Source organism: Triticum aestivum, chromosome 5B (genome assembly GCF_018294505.1).
Source record: "Triticum aestivum cultivar Chinese Spring chromosome 5B, IWGSC CS RefSeq v2.1, whole genome shotgun sequence".
Lineage (NCBI taxonomy): Eukaryota > Viridiplantae > Streptophyta > Magnoliopsida > Poales > Poaceae > Triticum > Triticum aestivum.
Window position 1 is genome coordinate 614,296,396 of NC_057807.1, and position 19,300 is coordinate 614,315,695.

Below are 19,300 nucleotides of genomic sequence, written 5' to 3' on the forward strand. Positions count from 1 at the left end.
AATGGCGGTCTCGGAGGCAGAGAGTGCATGCCAGAGGGTAATCATTGTATGGTTTGCGCAAGGCTGGCGACGGCGGCAGCCGTGGACGTCGTTACCTTTCTGAAGGCGGCGTTGTGGGTACAAGTCGAAGGCCGGAGGTATCCAGACGGGGTCTGGTCGAACCAAACAGTGGACGCTGTTTATAAGAGCGTCCAGACTTGGACGTTGTTGGTACTGGCGTCCAGCCTTGGACGCTGTTATTCCTAGCGTCCTTCCTATTTTCCAAATTTCTCATTAATGTTTATTAGTTTCATAATTACTGGAATATTAATTATCAATAATAAAAATTTCGGGACGCAACACGCGTCACATGCATACATAAAGGTGCCTGTGGAATTATACTCGTCGTGTATGGTTGGTTTACCACCACTGCACGCTAGGTACTTACTTAGGTAGCCAGCCAGCTTGGGCTATATATACGATCGGTCCGATACGTGCAAGGTGCAACAACGCACCACAGATCGATCAGTGCAACGAACTCATTTACGTACGATCCTAGCTAGAGCTTGGACGAGGATGTGCAACTGCGGTACGGTAGGACCTTCAGCTACGACCGGCAGCTGCACATCCATGTCCAAGCTCTAGCTACGACCGGCAGCTGCACATCCATGTCCAAGCTCTAGCTACGACCGGCATCAGCGACCGGCATGCAGCGGGGCGGCCTGCGGAAGAACAACGACGCCCGGGGGCGCTCTGGATCCGCTTCTTGTGCGCTTTGAAATTGACTGCTCCGTCACTACTTTCCGAGTCACCATTTGTGTTTCAGTGTTTGTTTATTCTGCGTTGTCGTCCATCTAGTGGCTGCGCACTGATCTCTACCTGCTCATCACTACTGTAGCTGCTCCACGCTCGCTAGCGACCCCCGCGCCGCGCGTGTGCCCATGGCGGCGGAGGTCACCCTGCGCCGCTTCGACCTCTCGGACGTCGACGCCATGATGGCATGGGCGTCCGACCCCGAGGTCGCCGCCTTCTGCCGCTGGGAGCCCGGCTACGTGGTCAGGCGGTACCAGTACCAGTACTGGTGCCGCGGGGAACACCCCGTACTGGTCTACTTCTCCCCGCCCCGCGACGCCCTGCTCGCGTTCCTCCGGGGCACCGACCCTCCGCACACCTGGATCCGCGCCGTCTGCCTCGGCGGCGCCATCGTGGGCGCGGTGACCGTGTCGCGCACAGAGGACCGGTGCCGCGCGGAGGTCGGGACCGCGCTGGCGCGCGCGCACCGGGGCAGGGGCACGGCCGCGGCGGCCCTGAGGCTCGCGGCGACCACGGCGTTGGGGGACCTGGAGGGCGTGGAGCGCGTGGAGGCGCTGGTGGACGCGGACGACGCCGCGTCCCGGCGCGCGGTGGAGGACGCCGGGTTCCGCCGCGAGGCCGTGCTGCGGAGCCACCGCGACGCCAGGGACGTGGTCGTCTACAGCCTCATCTCCACCGACGACGACCCACTCATCGACTTACCCAGTTCATGACCTTGTTGGCCGGCTTGTTGCCATGCGATGCTAATAAAAGCGACTCACGCATCATAAACACGATCAAATGTTACCAAGAAAAGAAACCGAATTACATTGCTGTGTTTCACTCTCAGCCACGGATTACAAGAAGAAGGTGGTGCCGCTACTGTTCTGCCGGTCTCTCCAAGAGATCGGAGCTTATGTATGAGAGAACGCACGGGCTCGATTATTGAACTTTTTGTTGAGTTGTGACTTCGACGGGATCCCATGGAGTCGGCGAGAGAGCACGGGCATTGCAGGATGCCGGCCGGCGAGCGATCAGGCCTCCCAGCCGCGGAGGACGGTGGCGCGGGCGACGCGGTTGACGCCGAGGGTGAAGGCGCCCATGCGGAGGTCGCAGTGGTGGGAGCGGCACATCTCCTTGGTGTCCCGGAAGGCGCGGGTCATGTACGTCTTGAGCTCCCGGTTCACCTTCTCCTCGTCCCACATGAACCCCTGGATGTTCTGCACCCACTCGAAGTAGCTCACCGTCACGCCGCCCGAGTTGGCCAGGATGTCCGGCAGGATCAGCACCCCCTTGTTCGCCAGAATCTGCACCACGAACATGTACATTTCTCCACTGTCAGTCAGTGTGTGAGTTGAATTATGACAACAAATGCGAGCTTTGTTTTGTGGCAAAATTTTGGGTGTTCTTGCCTCGTCGGCCTCGGGGTCTGTCGGGTGGTTCGCGGCCTCGATGATGTACTTTGCTTTGATGCCATCCGCATTGTCCCTGGAAGAAGAATAAATCATGGTCAAGACAATATGTTGTTTCATTTACAAAAATGCTTTCAGATGTAGAAAAAGGAAAACAACATACTGGAAGATACTATAACTGAACTCAGGGCAGTAATCTGATAGAAAGTAGGATGAGGTGAGCTAGGATGAGGAAGAAGTTTACTTGTTTATGACTCCTCCCAGCGCAGCTGGGATAAGGACGTCGCACTCTTCGGTGAGCAGCGAGGTCGGGTCGACGGCGTCTCCTCCGTCGAAGCCCTTGATCCCACGGTTCTCCGCCGAGTGCTTCATCAGCTTGGCTATGTCAATGCCATTAGAGTTCTTGACAGCCCCTGTGACATCGCTGATGGCGATCACCTTGCCACCAGCTTCAGTGATCAGTTGAGCAGCCCAGGAGCCAACATTACCAAATCCCTGAAAAAGGCAAGCCCAATAATTGCTTACCTCTGCAAATGTAGGTGAAGAAACATAGTTCTAATCTTACTTTCTTTTTAGTAAGAAAAGTTCTGGTCTTACTCCCTTTTGTAACCATAAAGTGCAAAAGTGTGTATTGTGCGATCCACTGACGGTCACTTTTTCCTAGTAAGTATTTCTTAAATCTATGCGTGTAATAGATTGAGGCTTCATGACTCATACCACACTGAATCCTCAGTTCAATTACTTTTCATCATTTTAAATTCAAAGAGCTTGACTCATTAGCCTACACATTATTTAATTACCTGGATCACAAAACGCTGGCCTGCAATGCCTTTGCCATGCTCTGCAAGTAGGGCTTCAGTGGCAAACAGAACTCCCCTTCCAGTAGCTGCATCTCTTCCCAGTGATCCTCCAAGGTCCTGTGTTGAGCAAAAAAGTTCAGGAACATGGCAAGAGGGATAACTACAAACCAGATTTCTCTCAACACTCAAATCCTGCATCTTCCACTTTTCATATAGAAACAACATTTCCGTTGCACATTATACATGATAGAGTTTCAGGATGGATAATTACCACAGGCTTTCCTGTCACCACAGCAGGTGAGTAACCATGGAACTTTGAGTACTCATCCAGAATCCATGCCATTGTCTGAATCCATACAACAAGCAAAAGAATACTCATCAGGATACAGATGGTTAATTCTCACAATACTCTGCAGAGAAATAATAAATATGCAAAGCACAATAAATAACCTGTGCGTTGGTGCCCATGTCAGGAGCCGGAACATCGGTGTGAATGCCAATTAAGTCATGAATTTTCTGGGTGAAAACTCGGGTAAGCCGCTCGAGCTCTGATATGCTCAGGTCTCCAGGACTGCATCCTATGCCACCTTTAGCGCCTCCATATGGAATATTGGCCACGGCTGTTTTCCATGTCATCAGTTGCGCCAAGGCATTGACCTCGTCAGGATCAACCTGAATGTTATCATAGCTTGTCAGTGCTGACAGTGCAAGAACTTACTATGATCATAGATAATCTTGGTTGCCAGTGTCTTGAACTTGCATGCACATGATCGGTTTTTATGGAAACCAAGTCAGAATGTGATCCAGTATAGTAGCTTTAGTGAGATGTGACTAATTTCCAAAATAGCTATGCTCTGCTTTACTGCAAGTAGACATTGCAATTGCATAACTAGGTATGGGCTGAACAATAAGCCATTCAACTATCTGACAGATTCCTGAAGGAGATCGGATTTATGCTGAAGGACCATTTCAAGTCGGCGGCAGTGCGGCAAAGAATCAAGTGCTTAATGGTTGGTTGTATCATGATGAACAGAAGAACCCAGGAATATATATGTGTGTGTGTGCGCGCTCACCTCATGGTGGTATCTGATTCCACCCTTCATAGGGCCCCTGGCATTGTCATGCTGCACCCTAAACCCAACATAGGATGCTAATGTCCCATCATCTTTAGGAATTGTGCACTCAACCTGCAACCACACAAGAAGCATGTCACTTTCGGTTGAACAGAGGCATGATCCTGCACACAGCTTAACCTTGCAGAGTAAGTGACTACGAGGCCAGTTGAGCAACTTTTTTTGCCATATTCAGCAGGAAAATCACTCAGAATAAATTAACACGGACACCACAAGTGAGGGAATGGGAGAAGACAAATCAAGTGATTGCTCAATGGGGAAAAAAAGTGAAGTAGCACACGAGAAGATATCAAATCCATAAATAATCCAGTAATAACCTAACTGAAAACAGAAAAAATCACGGTCCAGGTGAAAAATAATCCTAGGTCAACTACCCCAGCCCCAAGGGCAAGGAGGGAGAGGAAAAACACGGGCCTATGTGACAGTTCTCAGTAAGCACCGGGCTCCGCAGACCAAGCAGCAGCAATCTGGTAAATCCCTATAGAACGAACGAACAGCAAGCGTAGCCGTCTAGATTCACTGGTTCACAGCGAAGGATAGGAGGCAGGCTGGGATCATCACCTTGATCTCCCTGAAGGGGATGAGCAAGCTCTTCTCGAGCTTGGAGTCCAGGCCCAGCAGCTTGGCCGCCTGCTTGAAGTTCCGGCTGGTGGCCGCCAATGCGTTCATCCTGCTCGACGGAATTCCCCTCCGGAGCCGCCGCGCCTGAAAAACGGATCGAGAAGCCCAGCAGCATGAGTAAAATCGGAGGAAACCAAATCACAGGAGATGAAACGATCAAACTCTGCGCGAGAAACCAAAGGATAATCTCCCGCTTTTATATTACCGAGTAGGAGTAGAGCAGCGGCGAAGTGTTAGTGGTGAGAGCGAGCGTGGGGGAGGCAGCGGCAGAAAGACTATGGAGGAGTTTCAGGTAGGCCGTATGCATATATAGGCACACTGAAACTGAACCCCTTGGTGGATTTGGGTTCCGTTCAAAAAGCAGAGGGGATTTTTTTTTATTTTAATTTGTTTTCTTTGTCTCTACCAGGATAAGAACAAGATCTGATTCTCGCCCTGCCTGCAATTAATTTCCCTCGAGACCCGAGCCCTGTCTGTAATCAATACCATAATTAACTAATCGTAGCCTACCAGATCGAAGAGCATCAATCTATGCCAAGGAATCGACCGTCTCCCCTTTTGTTTAATAGGAGCTTACTAACATCTACTAGTACAAAAAAGATCACTGTTCTAGGGACAACATCTGAATGAAGATTCAGACTGCCGACAGCTGTGCTTGTTTCGCTGAGAAAATGCCCAGAATTTGAGCCACAAGTCAGTGGAAGGAGTGTTCAAGGAAGCCTCTGCATCTGCATGTGGCAACTTCAGATTACTACTCAAATCGGTTGTATGTATGTATGTATGCACTGTACTGAGCTGTGCATGTACGGGTTGTACAGCTTGCGCCAGGCAAACTGCTGATACGCTGACGGTGATGAGCATCCATGCACGTGTAACATGTGATCCCTGACACTTCATGCTCACAATACATGTCTGTCAAACAGTACTACTAAATGTAAGGCTTTTTAGAGATTTTAACAGGGACTACGTATAAATGTATATAGACATGTTTTAGGGAGTTGATTCACTCATTTTACTTCGGATGTACTTTGTATCGAAATCTCTAAAAAGGCTTACATTTAAAAACGGAGGGAGTAGTACTTAATTACAGCTAAAGTTAGAGCTTAACAATTTGGTCTAGCAGTTGGGTGAAACCGCTACTGTAGAAATGTGGTGTTTGTACTTTGGCGGCCTGTGAGAGACAGAAATCTCATAAGCAACTTGGCGAAAAAGCACATGGCTGAGTCAGCTGCGATACTCCGTGGAATTATTTGGGTAACCATGCAATTTTGCACTGTCTTGCATAGCACAATCTAATAATTATTGGACACGAAGACACGTGTATCCCATGGATCAGGCGGTTGTTGGAACTCGGATTAGGGCTAATGGTCTGCATAGGATGTGTGAAGCATATGCCATATGCCGTATGTTATTTGTTTATTTGATTGACAACACATATGCCGTATAATAATTTTTGCGTCATATGGTGACAAGAAATATATCATATGCCATGGACAGGGCTGGTATGATAATTAAGCGAACCTATTAGTATGGGTAATGCCGACTTTGGCTCGGGATAAGAGGGCATAAGTTCGAGGAAGATGCATTCGCCGAAAAGTGGGGACGGATTGGGGGAGCAGGACAATCCCAGAGCGGCGAGCAAAATCATGTGGAGAAGAAGAAGAAGCAATACGGATCGAAAGTGGTTTAGCTGCTTTTAGATGCATGGATTCCAGATTATACAAGGCCTGCATTATTATTTGTCCTGTTTTTTGCTATCTCTTTTCTAATGCCCCTAAAAGGAGTGATAAAAGAATCACCCCACTATCAACGCAGATAATGATAATTAAGGCGATACTTTCAGATCAGAGGATAATGAAGGCAAATATTCTCAAAATCAGATCCCGGGTTAGGTAGCCGTAGATGAACAACCCCAATCAAAAGCTTCAGAATATTAGTGCTAGTACAGACTACAGAGTTTTCAGAGCTTGGATAAACCATCAGTAATTGATCTTTCCCTGGCCATGTGATCACTGCTAACACTAGCACGCTGCCATCTAAAGGAAACACAAAAGGAGAGAGGGGATTACTTTCTCGCAGTACCTGATCAGGGTGAGTGAATCGTAGCGGCCGAGGAATTTCGCCCGCGCTGTCTGCTCTGTTGTGGCATGCAGGCAGAGGGTTACAAGGGGTTTTATAGGGTGAAACCGGCTGGGAATGATACACGGAATTAGTTCGGAGATATCGCGAATATGGATCATATTGCTCCAAGGACTTTGGGCGATTCCATCTGCTTGGGTTGAGTTGGCCCTTGGCCGCGTTGCGTTTGCATTGCATCCAATTCCATTTCATTGCTATTTGAGGGCCAAATGGGCAGAGGGTCCACGACCCAAATTCTCAGTCTCATCATTATGTGGAGCTACATAGATTATGTTCGCAAACTGGTGGTAACTATGCTCGGTTGGTTAGGTATCCTGTGCTAGAATCTGCCCATCTGGATTTAAGTCGTATATATACTTGCACAATACTTGCACTCTCAGACAAGTGCTCATATTTTTCTGGATTTATTCCACAAGTTTTTTCGCCATTCTCTAGCGGAAGACAGTTTTGCGCCTTGACTATGAGGTGCCTATGATGAGATTTGCCGGCTCGGTCTCTTGGAGATGAGTGTTTGTATTTCCTGAATTTATTTTGAAATTATCGGCGCTATTCCTTAGTGGGAGACGTTGTGCGCCTTGAGTACAAGGTGCCTATGATGAGATTTGCCGACTCGGTCTCTCAAACTTGCTTGTAGGGAGTGTTTGTGTGTGCTTGTAGTGTGTGTGCATGCTTTCATTGGGGAGTGTACTTATGTGTGAGCATTTGTATTTGCATAGAAAGTGTGTGTGTGTGTGTGTGTGTGTGTGTGTGTGTGTGTGTGTGTGTGTGTGTGTGTGAGAGAGAGAGAGAGAGAGACACTATGTAGTAAGTTCTTGGGAAATAAGCGTATTTCAGACGCACCTCATCCACTTTGGCTTCCAAATAATGCGTTCAAGAGATGATTATGACAAATCTGGTCCAGAAGATATCCTCCGGGAGAGAGAGAGAGAGAGAGAGCAAATCATCATATGCACGAGCAACCAAAAGCTCCATGTCATGAATTATGACGCGAGACGCATCGTCTTGCATCATCGGTGGAAAACCGTGGAATATGGAACCAATCGCAGGATGCGCCGTGCAAATTGCCGCAATTGGAGTCCAGCGACATGGCCACCCCCCTTCCAGTTGCTTTAGAATTCTTTGATCGTAGATGGATGGATGGCTTGTGTTCGTTTCGTGGACAATGCATAGATTACTACTAGACCTTTACTGTTGTGTCATGGATGTAGCATCATGCTGCATTAGGCCAAAAAAGCACGCCCAAAAGGAAGGTTCTCTCAGCATAAAAGTGTATGTGTTACGTGTGTGGAGATTCCAGCCTTGGTGTGCACCAACTTGTGCGATGAGTCTTCGGTGTCACTCAGGGCATGTACAATGATGGCATATGGATACATATGTCTCATGACAAAAAGTAATTTGAGGCACCTACATTTATTTTTTCTCCCCAATGCAAGCTACCACTAGTGGGCCTAATTATGAAATAGAAAAATAAAGACTCTAGTACACATGCATCTCTACTTTTCACTCCAACCTTTTCAGTTTTTGTCACTGGACCACACTTTTCCTCTTCAAGCACCCGCCTCCTGAAGAGGATCCCGCTTCCCTATCTAAACCTACTTTACGTCATATCCGATCCTACATGGCATGCGAGGCATCACCTGGAGGCTATGCATTGTATATGCCCTCATAAGCCTCCTTTCAGGGTTCATGTTCTTTTGCCAAGATTTGTTAAAAGCTCTGCTTGGGGAGTGCTAACTGGGAAGGAAGCTATCCAGGGATTTCTGGATTTCAAAGGATTTTGAGAGAACAGTAAAATTCCTTGTACATTTCGCAACAAAGGAATGATGATTTCTTTGGAAGTGGAGAATTTTGTAAATAGTTTCATTTCCCCGTACGAAGAGGGAAATATTCCCATGTGTCAACCGGAGATTAAATTGAGATTCAAGCTAGTTCTGACATCACGATAGAAAGATACTTTGATATTGGAGACTGATACTTTTAAACTTTAATATAGTTGTGTGCATCGTAATGATGCAGAGGCCAGGGTGATCCTTCTTTTTCTAAAAATATTTTCTAGAACGAATATTTAAATGTATTTGGCTGTTTTTTCAGAAATGTTATGTTGCTGTTTTTCCCTGTGCGAATTACTGCAAATCCCTCATGGGATTTTTTTTGGGATTAACTACTTTGTTTGCACTTATTTACATAAAACTGCAATGTTATTCTTGTGCGGTTCATTGATTTCCATTTTTCTGAGACCCAGAGAGGACCTGGACTTGATGCACATAGGTGGATGGACTTGCGTGTTGGAGTCAATGCCTACCATTCGGTGTAAAGGGAAAAGGCAGACAGTCATTTCCCAATCTGAATGTTGATTAGGACTACCACTTACAAGAAAAAAAATAACCCTGACCATAACATCTTTCTGTTAGATCTATTTTCGAGTCATCGTGTTAGTGGTGCTCATTTTAATTTAAAACTTAAGGCAGACCACTTGAGCTACAGCAAAGAGGCGGAAATGATAGTCAAAGTTGAAGAAGTGAATGTGACACCTCGAGTTTGCAAGGGCGCGTGACCTCTCGAGTACGCAATAAGCACAAAGATGAAGAAGATGTTAAGGCGGTGGGTTGGTTGAGTGGGCGTCTCCAACGCTATTTCCTAAAACGGACACACTATCCGTCCATGGAGCACGCCCAGACGCATTCACAGACAGGACACGGGAGCCGCACATTCAACTTTGTCCCTCAAATAAACATCAAATCTGGAGATTTACGTAATAATTAACACAACACATCCGCCTCCGGATCGCCTCCCTGGCGACTCCGGGGCGTCCCCAACACCAACCTCTCAGCGCCGCCTCACTAGACCCTCTCGCCGCCGTCGTCGCTCGCCACCCCGGCTGGCCGACAGTGGCTGCCGGCCGCCCCTTCTCGCGCTCCCGAACCCCCATCCCTCCTCCCACCTTACTCCTTTCATGCCCAGATCGGCGCAGTGATGCGGATCTGGTAGGTCGGAGTGGTGTTTTTGTTGGCGCTAGCATTTTCCGCCGCTGCTGCCATGTGCATCCTCTACCGGTCGGCACCAGAATGGTTTGGGAGGTGAGATCCTGCGCATGGCCACCTCCCACAGCAGTTTCCTGGTGCCAATCAGGTGACATCAAGATCTCCCGCGGACTGCTACGACCGGGCACGCGCACGACAACTCACCCGGAGGCGTGCGTGCGTGCTTGGTTCGACAAGCATTGAATCAACGTTTGTGGTTGGCAGAGCGATGGCCTCTTTGTCTGTTCTGCCATCGCCAAGGGAGTGTGACCCTGTGTCCTGTCGTCGCCATTGGCAACGTGAAGATCCATTTACTATGGCTAGTGGCGACCACCATCTACCTTGCGCCTGCCTTGGCACCTTCATTGCCGCGTTAACCAAGCTATTTGAAGAAGACCGAATAGGCTCTGGAGGTTCCATCTTGCATGCTCGTATCGAGTCGAGAGCCGGTGAAGATTCAAGAGAGCATGAATAGCAGATCGAAGAAGTATGTGTGTCGGATGATTGGCGTTTTGCAGTGGTGTTCTCGGCGAGTGGGGGCAGCGACACTAGCAGACTTCGTTCTTGGTGGTGCTCTTTGAGTTCCGTGTCTCAGTTTCCAGGGTGAAAACCCTAGGTCTAGCCTTCGGTGGTTGTACCTGGCGGCTCCCTAGTCGTTTTTCTTGTTGAAGTCATTGTCTGGAGATGAGACCTTCTCCAGGGTGAAAATTCAATATCTGACCATGCCGATTAGACCGGACGACAATGTTGTTTGTGCACTATTACCTTCCTGAAGGCGTCGTTTTGGAGAACCTTCTTCGAAGTCTATGTGTCTACACCACTGGTCGTGCTCTTGCTGGTGCGAATCTCTATTTGCTTTGGCGGGGTCTTTGTTTTCTTTTCTCTTCTTCTTTTCTTTTCTTTTGGCTATGTGCATCCTTGACGTTTAGACTTAATCTAAGCATTATGTTGTTGCAGAGACTGAGTGTATTTGGTATCATCTTTATATTAATATATTCCTTTTATAAAACAATAAGCATCACATCCGAACAACAGAGATGGGCTAGGAAGACCTAGAGGACAAAGCACATGGGTTGTGAGGGCATGTCGTCCAATTGACAGTGGGCCAAGCGGACCTCCGCGTGCTTTTTGGACTCTCGCAAATCAGTTATTTGTTTGCGTATTGGAATTCGGTCATCCAAATTCATCTGCGTACATTAACGGGTCTCCATTGGATTAGCAAAAGTGGGCAAAATTGGTCCGTACTAACATTATGTCCAGTACTTTGATTGGTGAGGTTGGGGGAGATGAAGATCCTCTGCCACCTGATGGTGCTAAACCACACCCCTTGTGCGTTGGCGGAAACGTCTTGTCCGATCTAGGGCGACGTGTTGCATGTTAAATAGGCAGGGTGCGAGCCTGGCATACGCGTACATAGTTTGTTGAGATACAACTTGTAGAGGAAGAAATACAAGAGATAAGAGATAAGAGATAAGAGATAAGCTAGGAAAGAAGTTACAGAATATATCATATGTGTGCCGCCTAGCTACCTCAATATCTCTCTAACTGAATAATCCTCTCAACCTTCTATATGTCACGTATAACATATGTTTAACACCCTCCCTTAATCACAATTTGGTCAAGTTGAGATTATGTTTGAAGTCCTCAAAGCTTCGTACAGGTAATGCCTTTGTGAATCCATCTGCAACTTGATCTCTGGAGTGCACAAACCGAATGTCAAGTTGCTTCTAAGCAACTCTTTCTCTGACCAAATCAAAATCAATTTTTATATGCTTTGTTCTAGCATGAAAGACTAGATTTGCAGAGAGATAAGTAGCACCAAGGTTGTCACACCATAGAGATGGAGCTCCTGTGGTTTTCACACCAAGTTCTTTCAACATAGACTGAACCTATATTATCTCTGTTGTGGCATTTGCTAATGCTTTGTATTCTGCCTCTGTGCTTGATCTGGAGACAGTGGCTTGTTTTCGTGCACACCATGATATCAAGTTAGGCCCAAAGAATACAACAAACCCACCAGTTGATCGCCTGTCATCCAAGCATGCTGCCCAATCTAAATCAGAAAATGCACTGACAAGTGTAGAGGGTGACTTTTTGAAATTTAGACCAATGCTCAAAGTGTGTTTGACATATCTAACTATGTGTTTTGCAGCAGTTAAGTGAACAGTAGTGGGTGCATGAAGGAACTGATAAACTTTGTTAACTGCAAAGGAAATGTCAGGTCTAGTAAGAGTAAGATACTATAATGCTCCCACTAAACTTCTGTATCTTGTGATTTCCTCTTAATTCAAGAGTGTCCCTTCTGTGAGAGATAGCTTTTCTGAACTGGATAGTGGAGTAGGTGAAGGTTTACAATCTTTCAAACCAGCCTTCTTTACCAGATCAGTTGCATATTTCTTGAGAGAGATGGAGTCCGTATTTGTTTCTTTTTACCTCAATCCCAAGAAAGAAATGCAAGTCTCCAAGATCCTTCAAGGCAAAATCTGCACCCCAAGTCCTTTAAGAGCCCTGTGATTGCTTCATTAGATGAGCTTGTCACAATAATGTCATCAACATATATGAGGACAAATATGCATGTGTTGGACTTGTTGTAAATGAACAATGAGGTGTCAGACTTAGAAGGGACAAAACCAAGTGCCTGCATCTTATGACAGAGATGAGAATACCATGCCCTTGGAGCTTGCTTTAATCCATATAGTGCTTTATCAAGTTTGCACACATAAGAGGGAGCACTTTTACTTACAAACCCAGGAGGTTGCTTCATGTACACTTCCTCTTCCAGAACACCATGGAGGAACGTGTTCTGCACATCTAGCTGTCTAAGACTCCAGCCCCTGAAAACAACAATAGACAGGACAAGGCAGATGGTAGCAGCTTTTAAAACTGGACTAAACGTGTCCTCATAGTCTATGCCATATCTCGGTTTAAAGCCTTTTGCAACAAGTCTAGCTTTATAACGATCAATGGTTCCATCAGATTTTCTATTAATCCTGAATACCCACTTGCAGTCAATCAAGTTTTTACCTTGCTATGGAGGAACCAAGTGCCATGTTTTATTTTTCTTCAATGCCATGTACTCTTCATTCATAGCTTTCTTCCATTGCTCATTACCAAGTGCTTCTTCAACTGTGCTTGGTTCACCTGGTTCACCTGTAGAACAAATCATACCATATTTAACTATATGTTTGTAGTTCACAAGTTGTGTTACCCCTTTTTGCAATCGTGTGTGCCGTGGTGATGACGCAACCAAGTCTATGGCCATAGAAGATCCAGCCGCCTACACAGGAGTTCCAGCTGAAGCTGATACCGAGGAGGATCCCCTGGGTGCAGCGGCGCGGGCTGTCTCGGGCGGATCTTCTGCGGCTTGTGGTGGAACTGTGTCGCTTGAGGAGGCCGCAGAGAATCCCGGCCTCTGGACTGGCCCATCATTCCCTAATGATGGCGAATCAGCGTTGGGACCCGCGCCAGGGCCCGTGTTGGTGGAGCAAACCGGAGCCCGCCACTTGTAGCACACTAGCTAGCTGCAATAGCGCGCGTCGTCTGAGCCATCCACGCGTCGCTAGTTGGCAGAAGGTGATTGGCGCGTCGCTGGGTCCGCGTCGCGACCACTGAGAGGCGGTCGCGTGTCGCCTGTGGAAGCAGGCGCTGCGGCGCATGCACCTGCAGCCGTAGCCGCGTCCGCTCCACTGGATCCCGAGGGAGATCCCGCGTTTGCTGCAACAGATCCCGAGGGGGGTCGGATTTCCTAATGTTGTGCCGATCCCGAGGAGATTTTGTCTCCTATTTCTGGACACATGAAATAAGGGCCAGAATTTGCTCCGTTTTCTTCATTTTTTTCGCCGTTCGTTCCTGTTTCATCATGACAAGGCTCATGCAACGTATCAGTGGGATTAGTCAACAAGTGATCATCAATATCATTCCCCCCTTGATCAATACCGGTGAGATGTGAGGGCAAAATAAGAATTTCTTTGCGAAGAAGCGCACCGGCGTTAGGATGAAGACCGGCAAAGGGAAACTGTGTTTCATCGAATACAACATCCCTAGAGATGTAGACACGACCAGTGGAGACGTTGATACACTTGACACCTTTGTGTTGGGAACTATAGCCAAGGAACACACATTTGGTGGAACGAAACATGAGTTTACGTTTGTTGTAGGGACGAAGATAGGGCCAGCATGCGCACCCAAAAACATGGAGAGATTGATAGTTTGGTTTTTCATGGAGAAGTCTTTCTAGTGGTGTTTCATTGTTGATGACACGACTGGGAAGGATGTTTATGAGGTGAAAGGTTGTGAGAAGAGCCTCATCCCAGAATTTGAGAGGCATGGATGCTCCTGCAAGAAGAGCAAGGCCAACTTCGACTATGTGGCAATGTTTCTGTTCAGCTGAGCCGTTTTGCTAGTGCGCATGAGGGCATGATACGTGGTGTGAGATGCCAAGGGTTTGGACGAAGGAGTTTAACTTCTCATACTCCCCCCCCCCCAGTCTGATTGGACAGCAATGATTTTGTTATCGAACTTGCGTTCAACAAGAGCTTGGAAGTTTTGAAGAACTTGAAAAACTTCGGATCTATTCTTAAGGAGATAAATCCACGAGAATTTACTAAAGTCATCAATGAAACTGACGTAGTAAGAGTGTCTACCAACAGAGGTGGGGTCCGGACCCCAAACATCAGAAAATATAAGTTGCAATTGCTTGGTAGAAACACTAGTAGATATAGGATACGGTAATTAATGACTTTTAGCTCTTTGGCACGAATCACAAATAGTTTCATTATGTCGCTCACCAACAAACGGGAGCTTATTCTTCCTAAGTAGTTTTTCAACTAAAGAAAATGAAGCATGTCCTAATATATCATGCCACCGTGTTGACGAAAGCCTGGCAACACCATAGACTTGTTCATTGACTCTTCTACGCACCGGAATCAACGGATAAAGCCCTTGAACACATCTACCTCGATAGAGGATTTTCTTCATTACCTGGTCCTTGTTCAAAAAGAAATAAGGGTGAAACTTGAGGAAGACATGATTATCTAAGGCAATATGGTGAACAGAAAGAAGACTTTTGGCGGCACTAGGAACATGCAAGATTTTCTTGAGATGAATATTGCGACTAGGGGTACTAAATATTGAATGACCAATGTGATTTATCCGCATACCTTCTCCACTAGCCATGTGAATTTGATCCTTTCCATGGCATCTTTCCTTCATAGTCACCTTCTCAAGTTCATTAGTGATGTGATTGGTGGCGCCGTTATCAACATACCAGTTTGTGTCGATGCCGTAGGAGCCATCCGCCGCCGCAGTGACCTTGTCATCATCTGGAGAGTCGTCCTCATCCTCATCATAGCGGTACCAGCTGTCTTTTGCAGTATGGCCTGGCTTGCACATATTTGGCAACGAGGCGGATCCGGATGAGTGCGGCCAGAGCCACTACCGCCGCCGCCGCCGCGGCGAGATTTGTTGCCGAAGTGCCTGCCGTTGTTGTCGTTGTCACCAGAGCGCCCCCTGCCCTGGGAAGAGCCGCGGAAGCATGCACCACCATGCCCGCGGGTTGCAGCGTTTGTGGACGACTTGAAGGAGTTGCCGCCCGCACCGCGGAACTACACCATGCGTTGGTCGAAGTTGCTGAGCATGGCGAAGATCTCATCGAGGGAGGCGGGTGACACACGAGCATCGAGGGCCGAGACCAGGGGCTGGTACTCCAGATCCAGCCCATGGAGGATTTAGGAGATGAGCTCATCATCCTGGATCGGTGAAAGCACAAGTGCTCCCTGGGTGATTTTGGTAATTAATGTCAACATATCTCTTGTTGGACTAATACTTTTACCTAGTATGTTTCAGATAAGTTCAACAATGGAGTGGCATGGACTAGAGGATGTGGAACCCCTTCAAGATGCTAAGGACAAAGGATTGGCTCAAGCTCAAAGCACAAGACTCTACATTTTACTTTTAGTGATCCAAGATCACATTGAGTCCATAGTAAAGCCAATACTATTAAGAGGGGATGAGGTGTTGCTTAATGGCTTGCTTGCTCAAAGTGCTTAGTGATATGCTCCAAAGCCCTCAACCACTTTCTCACATCCACATATGTCCCAAACCAAAAGTCAAACTCGGCCCCACCAAAATTTTCTATCCGGCGCCACCGAGTTCAGTTGACATAGCCACTGCCAGAAACCCTAGTCTTTTCAATCTCACCGATGGGATCTCGGTCTCACCGAGATGGGCTTGCAAACTCTCTGTTGCCTATTGCAATAATTTCGGTCTCACCGAGGTATGCAATCGGTCCCACCGAGGTATGCAATCGGTCCCATCGAGTTTGCCTGGCCAACTCTCTGTTTCGCTTATTACCCAAATCGGTCCATCGAGTTTGTGTAATCGGTCAAACCGAGTTGAGGCTTTACCCTAACCCTAGCACATCGGTCCCACTGAGTTGACATATCGGTCCCACCAAAATACCTAACGGTCACATTATGAACTAAATCGGTCTGACAGAGTTTCACAATTTGGTCCCATCGAGTTTGGAAAATTGTGTGTAACGGTTAGATTTTGTGTGGAGGCTATATATACCCCTCCACCCACTCTTCATTTGTGGAGAGAGCCATCAGAACATGCCTACACTTCCAGCATACATTTTCTGAGAGAGAACCACATACACTTGTGTTGAGGTCAATATATTCCATTCCTACCACATAAATCTTGATCTCTAGCCTTCCCCAAGTTGCTTTCCACTCAAATCTTCTTTCCACCAAATCCAAATCCTGTGAGAGAGAGTTGAGTGTTGGGGAGACTATCATTTGAAGCACAAGAGCAAGGAGTTCATCAACAACACACCATCTATTACCTTTTGGAGAGTGGTGTCTCCTAGATTGGTTAGGTGTCACTTGGGAGCCTCCGTCAAGATTGCGGAGTTAAACCAAGGAGTTTGTGAGGGCAAGGAGATCGCCTACTTCATGAAGATCTACCTGAGTGAGGCAAGTCCTTCATGGGCGACAGCCATGGTGGGATAGACAAGGTTGCTTCTTCATGGACCCTTCGTGGGTGGAGCCCTCCGTGGACTCGCGCAACCGTTACCCTTCGTGGGTTGAAGTCTCCATCAACATGGATGTATGATCGCACCACCTATAGGAACCACAGATAAAAAATCCCCGTGTCTCCAAATTGCGTTTGCACACTCCAATCCCATCCCTTTACATTCTTGCAATTTGCATGCTTTACTTTACGCTGCTCATATACTCTTGTCATGCTTGCTTGATATGTATTGTGAATGTTAAAACTTGTGCCAAAACTCCACTTCAACTTAATAAAGAGATTAAAAACTGCAAGTTTTCTTACTTAGAGTCTATTCACCCCCCCCCCCTCTAGACACCTCTTCTCGATCCTTTCAATTGGTACCAAAGCTTTGGTCTCCATTGCTTTGGTTTAATCACCATTGGAGGAAGATGGATGAGTCTATGTTGGGGAGTTACACATAGAGTGCCTATACTTGATGGAGAGTATTTTCATGAGTGGAAAAATGAGATGCTTGTGATTTTCAATGAATATCATTTGAACAAGTACATTACTAGCCCTTGTGCACCTCATGTTGATCCTATGCATCCTACCCTTGATGAATCAATTGACATGATTCGCAATCTTAGAACTGTTGATCTTATCACTAGAGGTTTGCCTAGAAACTTGATAGATTGCTTGCCTACTCTTAAGTGTGCCTACACCATATGGAAATTTCTTGAGGAACGTTTTCCAAATTATTCCTTGAAAAATCTAGATGAAATTCTCCATAAGTCTATTGCCTTGAGTAAGATGAATTCCAATGATCCTAAGTTTGGTGATTGTCTATTTGAGCTTACAAATCTTATGCGTGCCAAAGGAGATTTTGGAATTATTAGCAATATTATTTCCGAAGATATTAGAATTCGTAAAGAAGATCATTGTCAAACTCATTCTAATGAATCACCTTCTCTAGGAGTTGATCCATCACATGACGATGTTGAACATGGATACTATGATGAGGATGATGATAGTGACTTTGATCTTGATGATGCAATGAGACACTTTGGTCTTATGGCAAATCTTCGGGATACATGGCAGGAGGAAAGGAATGGGTTCTTGATAGTGGATGTACCGATCACATGACCGGAGATAAAGATATGTTTCGTGAGCTTGCTGAAAACGACGGCCCTCAAAAGTATGTCACTTTTGGTGACAACTCAAAGGGTAAGGTGGCCATCTCACACGATAGCTCCATACAAAATGTCATGCTCGTTGGATCTCTTGGGTACAATTTACTTTCAGTACCTAGAACTTGCTTAATTGCTAAATCTTCTAAAGGCTGGTTGTGGCATGGACGGTTAGGTCATGTGGGCATGCGAAACCTTGACAAGCTTATTAAAGGTAATCATATCCTCGGCGTTAACGATGTCATATTTGATAAGGATAGACTTTGCAGCGCTTGTCAAGCAGGTAAACAGGTTGGAGGAAGGCATCCCGTGAAGAACATCATGACCACAAGGAGGCCGCTCGAGCTACTTCACATGGATCTTTTCGGTCCCAACGCTTACAAAAGTCTCGGTGGAAATTCTTTTGGTCTAGTTATAGTTGATGATTTTTCAAGATTTATGTGGGTGTTCTTTCTCGATGATAAATCGCAGGTCCAAAAGATCTTCAAAAACTTCGCTAGGAAGGCCCAAAATCAATTTGAAGTGAAGATCAAGAAGGTTCGCAGTGAAATAGAACGGAGTTCAAGAACGCAAATGTGGACACCTTTCTTGATGAAGAAGGGATTTCACATGAGTTCTCGGCTACGTACACACCTCAACAAAACGGAGTTGTTGAGAGGAAGAACCGGACGCTCATCGAAATGGCGAGAATGATGCTTGATGAGTACAAGACGCCGAAGCACTTTTGGGCGGAAGCGGTTGAGACAGCTGGTCATGCAACAAGTCACTTGTATCTTCACAAGCTACTCGGCAAAACGGCATACGAGCTCCTCACCGGTAACAAACCCCAAGTTGGATACTTTCGAGTATTCGGCTCAAAGTGCTACATTCTTGATAAGCATCGTCGCTCTAAATTTGCTCCTAAATCTGATGAAGGTTTCCTAGTTGGTTATAGCTCAAACTCTCACACTTACCGTGTCTACAATAATTTCACCCGAAAGGTTGAAGAGACGGTAGATGTGAAGTTTGATGAATCTAACGGCTCTCAAGTAGAGCAACTGCCAATTGATGTAGGGGACAAAGACCCTTCAGAAGCAATCCAAGACTTGTCTATTGGCAAGATTCGTCCAACGGAGGTGAAGGAGAGTACCTTGTCCGTCCAAGTGGAAGCTTCCACCTCACGACAAGGTGAACCAAGAGTTGACACGGAAGCATCCACAAGTGGGACACACCAAGACGAAGAAA

At 46.7% G+C, this 19,300-nt stretch overlaps 2 protein-coding genes across 2 annotated transcripts in view; one reads left to right on the top strand and one right to left on the bottom strand.

Annotated features, from left to right (window-relative positions):
• The window catches only part of LOC123113649 (uncharacterized), a 2,839-nt gene extending 968 nt beyond the window's left edge, over nt 1-1,871 (top strand). Inside the window, exon 2 of the mRNA XM_044534952.1 lies at nt 878-1,871. Coding sequence (XP_044390887.1) covers nt 921-1,505 — 585 coding nt within the window. The 5' untranslated portion in view covers nt 878-920 and the 3' untranslated portion in view covers nt 1,506-1,871. The remainder of the gene's footprint in view (nt 1-877) is intronic.
• On the bottom strand, nt 1,560-5,200 carry LOC123113648 (glutamate dehydrogenase 1, mitochondrial). The gene is made up of 9 exons (XM_044534951.1): nt 4,943-5,200; nt 4,678-4,821; nt 4,057-4,170; nt 3,434-3,655; nt 3,255-3,329; nt 2,984-3,100; nt 2,428-2,678; nt 2,184-2,259; nt 1,560-2,078 (listed from the first exon to the last, which is right to left on the bottom strand). Exons 1-9 carry the CDS (start codon nt 5,042-5,044, stop codon nt 1,806-1,808), a joined length of 1,374 nt encoding a protein of 457 aa, XP_044390886.1. The 5' UTR covers nt 5,045-5,200; the 3' UTR covers nt 1,560-1,805.
• Nucleotides 5,201-19,300: the final 14,100 nt, after the last annotated feature.